This window comes from Oreochromis niloticus, linkage group LG13, assembly GCF_001858045.2.
Source record: "Oreochromis niloticus isolate F11D_XX linkage group LG13, O_niloticus_UMD_NMBU, whole genome shotgun sequence".
In the NCBI taxonomy this organism is placed as follows: domain Eukaryota; kingdom Metazoa; phylum Chordata; class Actinopteri; order Cichliformes; family Cichlidae; genus Oreochromis; species Oreochromis niloticus.
The window spans coordinates 22,516,569-22,530,033 of NC_031978.2; the positions used below are offsets into that span (position 1 = coordinate 22,516,569).

The window sequence follows — 13,465 nt, forward strand, 5'->3', positions numbered from 1 at the left end:
TTGATTAAAGCACTCCGTCAAACCTGCTTTCCATATTTTTGATTATTTTTTTGCCAGTACATGCAGAACGCCACAAGAACAACAATTTGGCCTCACTGTGCATCTCTTTTCTTAGACAGTTAATAGTAACTTTGTTGGTCTGTTGGTATTTGGTGGCACAATATGCAGATAAACAATGAAAACTGATATTCCATTGCATCTTTGTCACCTTTTAAAATAAATCATGGCTTTGCGTTTTATTTTTATCTTTGTACCAGCTATCTTGAGATCTGCAATGAGCGGGTGCAGGATCTTCTTAAAAAGAGAGCATCACCTGCTGATGATGGGGGCTTGAGCGTGAGGGAGCATCCCAGGCATGGTCCCTATGTAGAGAGTAAGACTGTTTTATCCTGTATTCTATGTCCATCCTAGCTGTGTTTGCATAAAATGCATAAAATCTGATACACAAAATTATAACTCATAGATCTGTCCAAGCATGTAGTACAAAGCTACAGTGAAGTGGAGGGCCTGATCATTCTCAGCAATGCCAACCGCACCACAGCCAGCAGGGGAGTGAATGACTTCAGCAGGCGCTCCCATGCCATCTTCACCATAATGTTCACCCAGGTGAAACACAGTGCTTGGACATATCTTTGATGTTTAAATCTGGCCAAAGTAAAACATTTCCTAGAGATCTTTGGGTGTTAACAAAAGCCATTCCCCAAAAACTCTAATTACGAGACTTTATCCATTGTTGTTATTTTTTCATAGACTTTAATTTTCTCTGTTTGTGATATCACTTATACACCCAAGTATATTCTTCTGTGATATTGCCTTTTTTTGTTTCCTGGGACAGGTGTGGTTTGATGCAGAACCGTTATACGAGACAGTGAGTAAGATCCACCTGGTAGACCTGGCAGGCAGCGAGAAAGTTGATCCCACACGCACAGTAGGAGGCAGGTTGAAGGAAAGTGCCGACATCAACAAATCTCTGGTCACATTAGGACATGTGATCTCAGCTCTAGGTAAAGGCCGTCAGTCAGTTTACTGTGGAATTACTGTTTGGGACCAATTTACACCCCTTCTCTTTTTTTTTTTTTTTTAGATGTCAAATCAAACTCTTTGACATAGAAATCTACATGAAAGATGGATGTAGCTGTGCAGCAGACGGGCTCTTAAACCTGTACTTTTTACAATGGCCAGCAGAGGGCGACTCTGCTTATTTTTATTTTTTTTAAAGAGGTTTATTGTCAAGATGTTTGTGAGATGCTTCCTTGATCGGTGACCTCAGTAAAGACTTGAGATGGGTTTATGTCTCAGTCTTTTCTTTCAAGTCTTATTTGCTGTAACATATTTGTTTTGCAAATTACAGTCAATTAGACAATAAAGGATATTAAGCAAGATGTGCTTTAATGGGGGGCTACCTTGCTGCTACTGCATGAGTGCAGTATACAGTGTTAAGGTGGAGACATCCAGACATAACTTCACTGATCAGTGAGGGATATCACAGTGGCTGAATCCATTTTTTATGTACAGTCATGTAATTAAAAAAAAAAAAAAAAAAACCAACCCTTGAAATTATAGTTGAAATGCAAATTCCAGCCATAATTTGATGCCTTTTTCTGAAGAATACATATTTAGTAGTGAGAATTTAGTTCTCAGAATTTATATATAACTTGTGGATGAAACATTTTACCTTTCTAGCATTTGACTGAGTACTTTTTTTTTTTTTTTTTGATACTCTCAGCTGACCTTGGTGTAGGAGTGTCAACAACAAAACCGATCTTCATTCCTTACAGAGACTCTGTGCTGACATGGCTGCTTAAAGACAGCCTGGGTGGAAACTCTAAGACTACTATGATAGCGAGTATGTAATACTTAATTCTTACCTGTTCTTGATATTGGAAGCATTATTAACCACATAATTCTTTTATTTTCCATCTTTTGTTTTCACACTTTTCATGAACATGTCCCTTCTTGATGACCCCTCTTGGCAGCCGTTTCTCCTGCTGATGTGAACTACATGGAGACCCTGAACACTTTGCGTTTTGCCAGTCGAGCTAAAAACATAGTGAACTCTCCCATAGTGAACGATAATGGCAGTGTGAAGGTGATGAGAGAGCTGCAGGCAGAGGTTACCAAACTCAATCAACTACTAAAAGAACCCACTCAGGTCCTACATATGCTCACATTCACAGAAGGAGTCATAAACCTCTTATAGTATTTCTTATTCAAAGCTTATATTGTAGGTTGCATTGTTTTCTCGCTGTTGCTTTAGGTTGGGCGTGAGGTGCCATTATCCTCCGTGGACGTAAAGGAGAAGCTGAATGAGACAAAGGTGAGTCATCCTCTGCAGAATAGAGACGAGAGGCGTTTTGAAGTTCCCTTTTGTAAATAATAAACCTGTTATTTCTGCAGTCCCTGCAGGTAGTAGCATTGACCAAGAACAGAAGCAGCACATGGAGGGAGACACTGAATATTCTGCAGGTACAAAAATGATTCATTCATTCATGAATTTAAATATGAACTTCTGCTTGAGAATCCTTGGGGCCAATTTACCGTTGGTTTGTTTGACTCACAAATGCCAGCGGGTTATATTTGATTCTTGGATATGAGCTAGAGCATAATAAGACCGGAGAGTACTTGTTGACCTGCATTGTTCCATTGAATGGGTTTGTTGTAGTTCTTCCGTTTAATCAGATTGTACAGACAGCCCAAACTCCTGTACCTGCTTTTCTTTTGCACAGAGTTGGATAAACTCTTTTAACATGCTTCACATTTTATTCTAGTGTTAAAGTAATGTTAAGCGTCCCTGCTGCTTACCTAATGTCTATGTCCCTCTTTGGAATTATTTGTGTTTATAATAAATTATGTTACGAAAAATATAAAAATGATTCCACTTAAAGTTTGGAGCAGAAAAACATGTGATTAGAACAGGAGGGCACAGAGTACAGAAAAGGTGTTTACCACTATTAATCAGCAAAGCAGCAAGCTCCCCAAAGCAGGTTTAGTAGGTATTACTGCTTGTAGTGAGGAGGTCCTGCCAGCTGGTGTCACTCCAAGTCTTGTGAATAACTGCTTCACGGGGAGTAGACTCAGTCTAGCATTTAAATTAAATTTTTACATCTATTTGGATGTAAGTGGCATCCAAAAGGGGAGCTCATATAATGGTTGTAAAATTGGGTTGCAACAGTGTTTGGGGAGTCTTACAAAGAGAAACACAACAGATATGTCTTCTCCCTCAACAAATACGACTTCTCTGAGGCAAGAATGGGGTGGCAGCAGCCTCGAAAGACCCCAAGGTGAAACAAAAAATTGCAGTAATAACAGCCGAAAATCAAACTTAACTCTCTTCCTCTGCTGAGTTTATGCCCGACCTCCCAAAAAACACCAAATGTCGTTTGTTTGGGTCTCCTTGTGTTTAGCCAAGAAGCGTCTTGCATTATGCATTCAACCGTGAAGCGTGCCAGTCATGAAAAGTATGGCGTGACCTCTTGTCTCTGTCATTATACATGCTATTAATGCGTTCCTTTTAGTGGTTTTTCATGGCGTTAAGCTATTTTGTTGATTCAGACTTTGAAAGATGTCTGAATATGTGTGTGTCAGCCATTAGTAATGCAGCAGCAAAGTAAGAGGTTTACTTTGCTTTTATGAGGACGTTGTGTAAGGATTTAAATACCATACACATGAATGTCAGCTATATGTGTACGGTGAATAATTAACATTCTATTCTGATGGTGGTTAGTAGGTGACATTTAGTGGCTTGACAGCCCTTTTATTCCCGAGCATGTATTGGAACTCATTAGCTTCTGTCACGGATCCTAATTAAGAGGTCTTGATTATTGACATATGGTACTTTCATTTCTGTCTGTCCAGCATGTTAATTAGAGTTACTATGGTATAAATCTGTTTGCATATTCGAGCAGTGATAACTTTATGCTCAAAGGCAACACCACCCATCCATTTTTTTTTTAAATTTTTTTTTTTTAAAACAGCTGTGCTCATTCATGTAGACACATTGGTTAAAATGCATGATACAATGTGACACCTAGGCGAAAAGGCCAGTGCACTGGTGACCGGTAGGCACATTTGTGTTGGCGAAACTCTAAGTGTTTGATGATTGACTTTATGGATTTGACATTTGTCTTCTTGTGCATTTGCATTCTGCCTGGGTGCAAAATGATAAGCGGGATTCCTGCATGGAATGCTGCAGATATTAGAGGTGGAGTCTGTACTAGGATCAGTACAGAGATGCACCTCAAGTGCAAAATGGAAGATGGTCATATTAAAATTCAGCAAAAGCACCTAAGGGAGGAAAAAAAGCTTAAGCTATAAGGTTGAATGCAGATGCAGTATGGCATCAACATGTTTCATATGAGACAAAGGGTTGGAAATGGGTTTTATGTATGTTACCTGTTCTCTATATCTAGCATATGGTTTTTAATTTAAGAACAGTCTTCTCCACATCTCCAAGTTTCATATATTTTGTGTTTAATTCAGTTCATCCTGTTGCTGAAAGCTTGATGAGAATTTCTGCTCAGGCCTTAAGGAGACAAGTTGACCAAGAGCGGTGTAAACAGAATTTTGAATTCTGTATTCAAAGCAGATTTAGAATGCAAAGTTATTCATCGTCAGCTTCCCAGATTGGTTACAGGGCATGTGGGAAAGAGAAAGTAATTAATATGAGATGGATTCCGGAGCAGCCTCTTACCAGACGGAGGCGGCAAGAGATTGAGAGAACAAAAAAGGCAGGAAGAGGGTAAAGTTAAATGTTTTACTGCAAGGAGGACGGTGGGGGTGGGGAAAAAAAAACTTAAACAAAATTATAATATACACACGCACGCACAGATATTTGTAAGTAGTTCCTACTTCATGAGCAGAATTGCACCCTGCTCCCCCAGCCAACCTTTTGGGTCCCCTTGTAACACAGTGTTGTGGGAGGGACTTCTATTTCAGTAAGCTAAAATGAACCACGGCTTTTCTTTGATCCTAGTAGTCTCTGCATTTCCCAGACATGCTACAATCAGCACAACAGCACAACTTAAACCCTGCTCTGAGCCTCGCTCTGTTTTATGTGAATTTTATTTGTAGTGTCAGCAGTTAACACAATGTAATTATTATAGCATTTCACAATCTGTATAAGAGGCCTTTCTTCATATGTGGGTAAAGGTTGGCTCAAAACAGATTTTCTTTCTTTTTTTTAATAAACTGAACACAGTTAAAACAAACAAAGGTGTTCTTAACTGACTCCTGACAAATCAGCTGATCACAGTGCTGGCTCATGGCCTTGATGTACACCTGCAAACCACCAGTGTTAATTTTATCAGCAAATTTTGATTCAGTTTCAATCATAGCCTTTTGACTAAATGTCTTTTTAGGCATCCGAATTCTTTTAGTTTTAGTTAACCTGAGATCATTGATTGTGAGGTTGATTCAGTTGATATAAAACCCAAAGTGTCCATATGACTTCTCTTCCTCCCAGGTGTTGATATTTTGTTGTGTTTTTTTTTTTGTGAGAAACTTTGAGCATGGGAGCTAGTTGTACAGTTACAAATAATTCCTGGGGGAACTAACCCAGCCTGCCTTTCTAACACAACTTAATTATTTCTGATTGGATCTCATTTCTCCAGAATATCTCCAGAAATTTCATTTCATTTTTTGTTAATGACTTCATGATAGTTTTTGTCCCTAATGGATTAGTTTTTATTTAGTTATCATCTTTATTTTGAAACTATTGGAGAACACACAACCCACTTTGCAACCCACCTTCACTCGAGGTACTGCAGGATTGTCTCTGTGATCTGGAAGGAGGAGAGGGCCATAATGCCAAATATAAATTATGCAGATAAAAATAACAATCTGTTTTTATTATAGCGGTCCTGACTTCATCTTTACACTCTTCTTGCTCTGTCCCTAAAATCGGTTAAACTTGACATAGTGGTAAGATAACAGTTAACGTTGCTGCAGTCTCCTTGAATCCGTGAAAGTTCAGCATGTTATGTAAAGCATTGCATGTGACAGCTATTGACTGCATGCATGAATGCATGACCACATGCTGATGGCTAGAAGGCATATCAGGCTAATAAAACAACAGTTGATAACCAGTTGGTTGAAATTCAGCTCTCACATGTAGTATGCTCCCAGATAACAAAGCACATTAAAAAGAAATCACTGTTAATGAGGTGCCAGATCTTTGATTCTTATTCAATTCTTAACTAGCATTCATTGCAAACAAAAGGCTTTATGCCATTTGAAAACGTGCCTTTCTTTTACATGTCATTTTTAAAAACACTGCAATCTGGGATTTAACCTTTTTTAATGTGTCAAAGAAATCTAAATGCCATTTGGTTTTTCGTAAACTGTTCTGGCAAGTTGCTCCACTTGACAAAGAAGTCGGAAAAGACGATTGGTTGACTGTGTTTTGAAATGCATATTGTCTAAGTCGGGAACCTGACCTGTCAAAGTGCTGTAAAGTCCATTAAAATTCTACCCAACCACAAATGATGGCTTTTAATGGAATCCTAAATGCTGTCCAAGCCCGGCTGCTGGTCTAGGCCACGGTTAATTACAGTATGTTCACCAGCTGCCTGAGTCTGAAAACAGACCTTTATTTTTTTGTCCTTGCGTTACACACAGAGTGACTGGGTGTGGTGAGGAGCAAGCGTCTCTGTTACGTGTGTGAATGTGAGGGGAAAATAAGAGGATCTCATCTGTTCCTGGTGTCTGAGGAAAGTGACACAGTGCATTAATCTGCCAGGCTGCTCCTCACCTCCTAATGAAGTCTGTGAAAAATCCCTTTTAATTAAGTACAGGGGCTGTGGTCGATGCCTCTCCTTCTTCATTAGAAAAAAAGGATTTCTTCAATCTCGCAACTGCCGATGAGAGAGGTGGTGCTGGTGGTGGACGCGTCTCTCGCTTCACGGTCCAATCTATTCGATAGAGCAGCAGGATGAGGTTGAAAGTTACTTTTCCTAATCCGTGGCAATGTGAGGCAATGGTCCACCAGCTTAACAGGAGGATACTTGTCATAGGGCACTCATACATGGGTAGACTCTGGGTTATTGAAGAGCAACAGCCATTACATTGGGAGGAAAAGGTTAAACACTTGGAGTGCTGAGTTTCTCTCTTTATTGCTCAGTTCTGTGTCATTTAAACCTACAGTTCATCCGAAAGTGTAAAATTTCTTGTTTTATAATTGGCAAATGAACTGCTCTGTGTATTTACTCAGTCAGCAGCTTGTGAGGTCTTTTCTTTAACTGAACCATACCTTTTTAGTCAAGTAAAGAAAGGAATTATACAAAGTAAAATGAATATCACTGCCTGACAGACACGTATGCGGTATAGCTGTCTGACTAATGCTGCAACATTTCCTCTGCAACAATTGCTGGAGGCAGTGAAGCGGAATATGAAGCAGATCAGACTTTTAAGTGTAGCTTTCCTGAGCTTTAGAAATGGCTTTTGGGGATTAAATCGATATTTCTACCTATCGGATTTCCATAGAGAGGTGCTATAACACTATCAAATTATTATTTAGCAGAGGTATCCTTAACAGATTTCTTTTTTTTTTTTTAATAATGTAATTTCTTATTTTTTGACTTCTGATTTAACTAATGTTTTATCTATAACTACAGTGCAGTAATGATCCATAAGTTAATTAAGTGTGGTGATTTCTTTAATGCTGTTCACTAATTGATTTGTGATTTTTAACATTGGTGCCGACTCATGCACTGTTTTATGGTGAAAAAATTAAAAACTAAGCACAGGCATTCACTTTAGTGTGGCCCTCCATACGACACTGCTTTGGGCAGCACTGTAAATTGAAATGAAAGCAGTGGAAGTTTGCCATCTTCATGTAACGGCAACATACTTTACAAGCTCTATAGTATGTTGATTGCTATGTACCACTAAAGGCAACAGCACGTGGTATGCCACCCACCTGTGTGTGTATGTGTTGAGGGTGAGCAGTATTGCGTCTGTCACACTCGCTGATCACAATGTACAGTTTGACTCTCGCCATGATAATCTAAATGATTCATAGTGTCTCTCTTGCCGGTAGCCAATCTGCTGTTTCATGGTGACACATGGTTGGAATGCTGCAATTCTGCTTGGCCTTCAGGCAAGGAAGAGCAGTCATAAAGAATTCAGCTTTCTGCTGGTTGCCATTAAATGTCTGTCAGCATTTTTATTTTATATTGTATGCCACTCCAGCTACAGGCTATTAAATAAGCTTTTTGTCTTGTGGTATGTTCTCTTGTGCTCCATAGGAGGAGACGGTGACTCTGAGGAAGGAGGGGAGTGGAGTGGTCTTGGACTGCTGTTTGCCTCACCTTATTGCTGTTGGTGAAGATCTGCAAAAAACTGGAATCACCCTCTATTACTTGAAAGTGAATAGTTTATTTGAGCTTCATATTTATGCACTACTCCTGATTTAATCGGAAAGTGTCTTAATTATTTTGTCACACAACAACTTTTTGTGTATTTTTATGATCTTCTAATCTATAGGAAGGCAGAACCATAATTGGAAGCGGCAAAGCATCATGCACTCAAGACATTGGTGAGTTGGGGTTTTAACAACATGCTTCTTACTTCAGGTTGCCAGCTGCTTTCTTATACTGACTTTAACAATTGTACTGTAGTGCTCCATGGGCCTGGGCTCCTCAGTGTGCATTGTGTGCTTGAGAACATTGCTGGGACTGTAACCCTGTTCCCTCAGGATGGTGCACTGTGCTTAGTCAATGGCTCTGTGGTCACCGATCCTTGCCAGCTGACTCAGGGTAAGCAGTTCTGTAATATCTAATTTACTCTTGACATTCTTTAATGAACACTGGTGCTGGAAATCTATAAGAAAAAAGATTTCTCTCTCATTCATATATAATCGTTTGGCTTGTGGGAGCCAATACGACTTTCATCCATTTTGAATGCAGTTATATATGATCGCTGCATCACATCTTCAAATGAAATCCACTTTATCTCCCCGGTTCTCCTACTGCCGTGCACTCGGGGCATGAGCGGATTCTGAACACAGCTCTCCATAGGGTAGATGCCATTTCTTTTACTAAACATTTTGAAGGGCGAGAGGCCCCGGACAAAGCTCCAGACAAAGCCCCAGGCCCTCCATTTAATTGGCAGATGGAGTTGATAGGGCCGACAGGTTTGAAGTGGGCCAGAACATTAACCTTTCAAAGGACAGAGGCAAGCCGGGCTGGAACTCTGGCCCCCCTGAGCCGGCCCTTCTTGCCAGGGCTGGGAGCTTTCACTGTTTCCTGCTTCCACATCCCCGTTGCTTGGCTTTTGAGAGATAAAAACTTTAAACAGAGCCAGGCAGCACAGGGCCTGGCTATGCTAGTCTCTTTTATAAGCATTTCAATTTATCCAATATCCCCTTCAGAAACGGCTGCATCTGAACCTATTTTCTTGAACAAATGATAGTAATTTTCAGCCCAACAGCAGCTGGATTCCATCACAGGCTGCTCTCTCAGGTGCTTTGTCACTCGTCAGAAGTCATTAGTAGTAGCAAGATTAGTATTCGCTCTGCTGAGAGAGGAGAAGGAAAAGCGGGAGAGACCTCGTGAAAATCTGTGGATATGGCCACATGAACGTGAGTCTGATATATATATATATATATAAACCCCAATATCACTTCAATTCTGTAGCTTTACAAGACTTCTCAAGTTTCCTTGGACCATTTTCTCTGGTAAATTATCCCCCTGGTCTTGTCCACTGCCAATCATATCGGGGATTGTGTTCCTGATGGCAATTCATTAACTCACCAGACGAAACTGTGTGGGGGATTTTTGTGCTTTCTGTCGAGTTTCTCCAGTGTTCAGTGTAGATATGGGTCACTGGTATCCCACAACGAAGGGAAGATTCTCATGGCAACAGAAAAATTATGCATTATGCAGACTGTGCCACACCTCCAAAGATTTCCTGGCAGATTTGTCACCGGCATCTGTCATTTCGACTGTACCAGTTGTTTTCACAATGAATCACATCATATTATTTTTATTTGTTTATTTTGGGCACCAAGTCGCAATGAAGTTCATAATGACTGGTTAATTGGTATTTTCCCATTTTCTTTTCATGTATTATCTCTTTGGGCTCCTTTTAGGTGCCATCATACAGTTGGGAAAAGGAGCCACACTCTGGTTTAACCAACCGACTGCTTCCCAACTTAGACTGAAATACGAGGTATGGTAAAATACTAAAAACCACCACATGCAGAAAAGATACTATTAGACGTTTTCTAAAGTGTAGCGTCTTTGGGGGGAAAAAAGTGCCTCAGCTGCATTTTCTGCTTGTAATGTTGTAAAAGCAAGTGAACATCATGCTCTTTGTTGCCATAACTACCTGCTGTAGTAGGTAGCGTGCCTGCTACCTTTGACAAATATTACTCATATTGAAATCATGTTCAAAATCTACATGAGAAAGTTGCACCACACCACCAGTGGGATCCATATGTCTTTGTTTTGATCAAAATATTAACTATGAGCTTTTCAATCGGTGCAGGTTGTTTTTGCTTGTTTATATAAAACTCTCTCTTTTTTTTTTTTTCTTCTTTTTTTTTTTGTTGGTTTTGAATAATTGGCTCATATCATGGACAATATGTTCCCAACTTTAGAACTTTCTCACGCTAGAAAAGCCTCCTGCTGTTCCTGAAAGGAGGCCAGGTGCAGTGCCTTTCAAAGCTGGCTGCTATTCGTCCTTTTTGCAACAGCTTCCTCTTGGCTTTCAGGAGTATTTTTAAAGAAGCATTGTGTGAAAATACAAACTCCCTCACGCTCTTGGATGCTGCAGGCACTGTTTTCTCTTCAGTAATTTATCAATGTAAAGCATTCCTGAGAAAATCTATTGAAGGCATATTTTTAAGTTGGTGATAAAATAAATGTAAGAAGACTTGGATACATTTCATCCAGTATTGCAGTAGAAAATGTTGACGCTATTAAAAAGTTCAAGAGAAGGATGTACTCGACAACTGAAAGTCTGCCGCAGCAGTTGTTACTGTTCAAATTTATTACGGTTGATTCAATTGTAACTAAAAACTAAAACTGGGTGTTTTCACAATATGGCTTTAAGTCTCATTTGTCCAAATTTTGTAAATGCAACATGCACAATATGCATGGACTCTGTTGCAAGCGTTCAGTTCTTATCCTCACTGTTCTGAACATTTTTAAACTGCATATAGCTGCAATCAGCAAATTTACTGATGCTAAACTAGTTTAAACTGAAGGAAAAATAAATACCAGTATAAATTAAAAACAACTCTAACCATCAACACTGTGGCAACAAATAAATACATTGCTCTGTCATTTCAAAAGACACTCATTTACTTTTTATTTTCCATATATCTAGAGCTATGCTGTGAAATGAACAGTGTACGAGTAGCATCGACTCCTTTTGATATTTTTGTCTTTTACATCGTAGCAGGCGTTGGGATTTATTTTACGCTGATCTACAGAAAAAACATCTGAAAACGAATCACTATGCTTCAGTTATTTCACTCGTGTGGCCATTTGTAGCTAGAAGTTGAATGTGGAGCGAGTCCTGGTGTGTTACAGATTCTTGTGGGCTTAAAATCCTGTATGGTACAGCTGCTGCTGAGTAGGTTTCCAAGGTTCATCTATTCAAGATATGACAAAACGTCTTTGTCACAGATTTACTGAAACCACCTCAAAAAGGAAAAGTAAGGTTAGTGATTTAACAATGAGAATACAGTGGTATACCTTCTATATATAAAATAAAGACTCCATTCCCTGTGAGCCTCTATATGAGAAACACTAGTGGAGCATGTTAACAAAAGGAGCTCTGAAACCATTAGATGACGCTGAGAGACTGTCTATATATAATGTTGCTTGGCTGCTCACTACTCAAAGCTTTACAGCACAGTGAAATCATGATGTCATGACACTGAGTGGACCCTGCAGTGGACATTTTCAGACCTCGTCTCAAAGAAGATCATAATGTTGCACTTGGCTACACACAAGTATTGAAAATGTAACTAAAGCATGCAGAATACACGTATTTCCCCAAACTTCTCTCTCAACTTTTGTGTTTAAATGTCACATTTTTGGTTTTGGACAGTTACAGAAATGTCAGATGCAGTCGCCCTTAATGTAGTGGAAAGGTGGAAGAGGGCTGAGTTTCTCAAGCTGTCCATGGAGCACTTAAGGCACCGTACACTGAGCCCTTTTAATGTGGAAAACTATATTTGTGGCTTGGTGTTTTCAGCCAAATAAACTGGGGTATGAATAATTTTATAAGCGTGATTGATTATTAACCCTGGTGTTTTGAGCTTCTAATGAAATGAGTAGTACAATGTTAATTAATGTTGCTAAAATGATCACACTAAGAAATTGGAACTTTTATTAAAGTATCAGTGCTCGGTAAAGTAAAGTTACGAGATGAAAGAAAACAACTTTGTCAGTGAATGGACTGTCAGGCCTGCAACTTTGAGCACCCTGTGCTTTATAGCATTTCATGTTGTAAAATTGATTCACACACCATTTTAGACACAGTTGTACTTCTGGCTTTTGACAGCTCTCTGCTCTTTGCATTATTGAAAGCGGCACGCTATTACAGCCAAGCAAAGCACCGGCATCCAGGCCCCGCTGTGGTTCCAAGGAGACTCTTTAACATTCATTTTTAACATCGATTCTAAATGAGATGGTCTCAAGAGCTTCACTTTCGCTTAGTCTGAATATGTGCTAGCAAATCCAGAATGTAGCCTGTATCTGTTGTGTAAAAATATATATATTTTTAAGTGTTCTGTCTGAATATTAATACAGTTTTACTAAATATGGAAATTGTGTTGAAGAATGAAATACTTTGCATACTACCACTTTATTTTAGCCATGTGCGATGGATTCATACAGTATTTTTCTATTACCTGTTTAGACATTTCTGCAAACATTTGCTAAAAATGAAGATGCATCAACTGAACCGCTGGTCAAATGCAAATCTAGCATAGGGAGCTGTCACTTGTTTCTTATACTGAGGCAGATTTCAGTGCTGTGTCATTCTGTTGTCTGCAGAGTGGATTGCCATCTGTGTTCAGCCCATCTGTGACTGACTCGTCCAACTCTACTGAGAATTTGTCCAAGGCGATGGTGCAAAATCGAGGGTAAGACATATGCAGACATGTGTAATGGCTCTCTGCACTTTGTGAGCCCAGCATAACTGCATTCATTCCACCTCAATCTCCGCAACGTGCCTGCTTATTGAGCAGCATCCATTGGGCACACAGACCAAATCAAAGCCATAAATCATGGCACCATTTCTGTGAGGAGAGGTGGGAACATACAAAAAGCCGTTCTGTAGTGCTTATTGCTGAGCCCATGGAAATCAGAGCAGGCAGCTCTCCTACAACCAAGGGCATGTCCGAAAATGGCACCTTGTTCACTCGGTAGTGACCTGCCCAGTGTCCCATTTTCAAAATGACTGCAACACACTTCAAGTTCAGCTCCCCTGAAAATTCCCACAATGCAGTTTA

At 39.6% G+C, this 13,465-nt stretch overlaps 1 protein-coding gene across 1 annotated transcript in view; it reads left to right on the forward strand.

Moving 5' to 3' along the window:
• The window catches only part of kif16bb (kinesin family member 16Bb), a 36,049-nt gene that overhangs the window by 4,937 nt on the left and 17,647 nt on the right, over window positions 1-13,465 (forward strand). Inside the window, exons 6-17 of the mRNA XM_013269014.3 lie at window positions 258-373; window positions 464-606; window positions 836-1,004; window positions 1,727-1,846; window positions 1,977-2,152; window positions 2,258-2,317; window positions 2,398-2,466; window positions 8,244-8,363; window positions 8,482-8,533; window positions 8,616-8,753; window positions 10,088-10,167; window positions 13,008-13,096. Coding sequence (XP_013124468.1) covers window positions 258-373; window positions 464-606; window positions 836-1,004; window positions 1,727-1,846; window positions 1,977-2,152; window positions 2,258-2,317; window positions 2,398-2,466; window positions 8,244-8,363; window positions 8,482-8,533; window positions 8,616-8,753; window positions 10,088-10,167; window positions 13,008-13,096 — 1,332 coding nt within the window. The remainder of the gene's footprint in view (window positions 1-257; window positions 374-463; window positions 607-835; window positions 1,005-1,726; window positions 1,847-1,976; window positions 2,153-2,257; window positions 2,318-2,397; window positions 2,467-8,243; window positions 8,364-8,481; window positions 8,534-8,615; window positions 8,754-10,087; window positions 10,168-13,007; window positions 13,097-13,465) is intronic.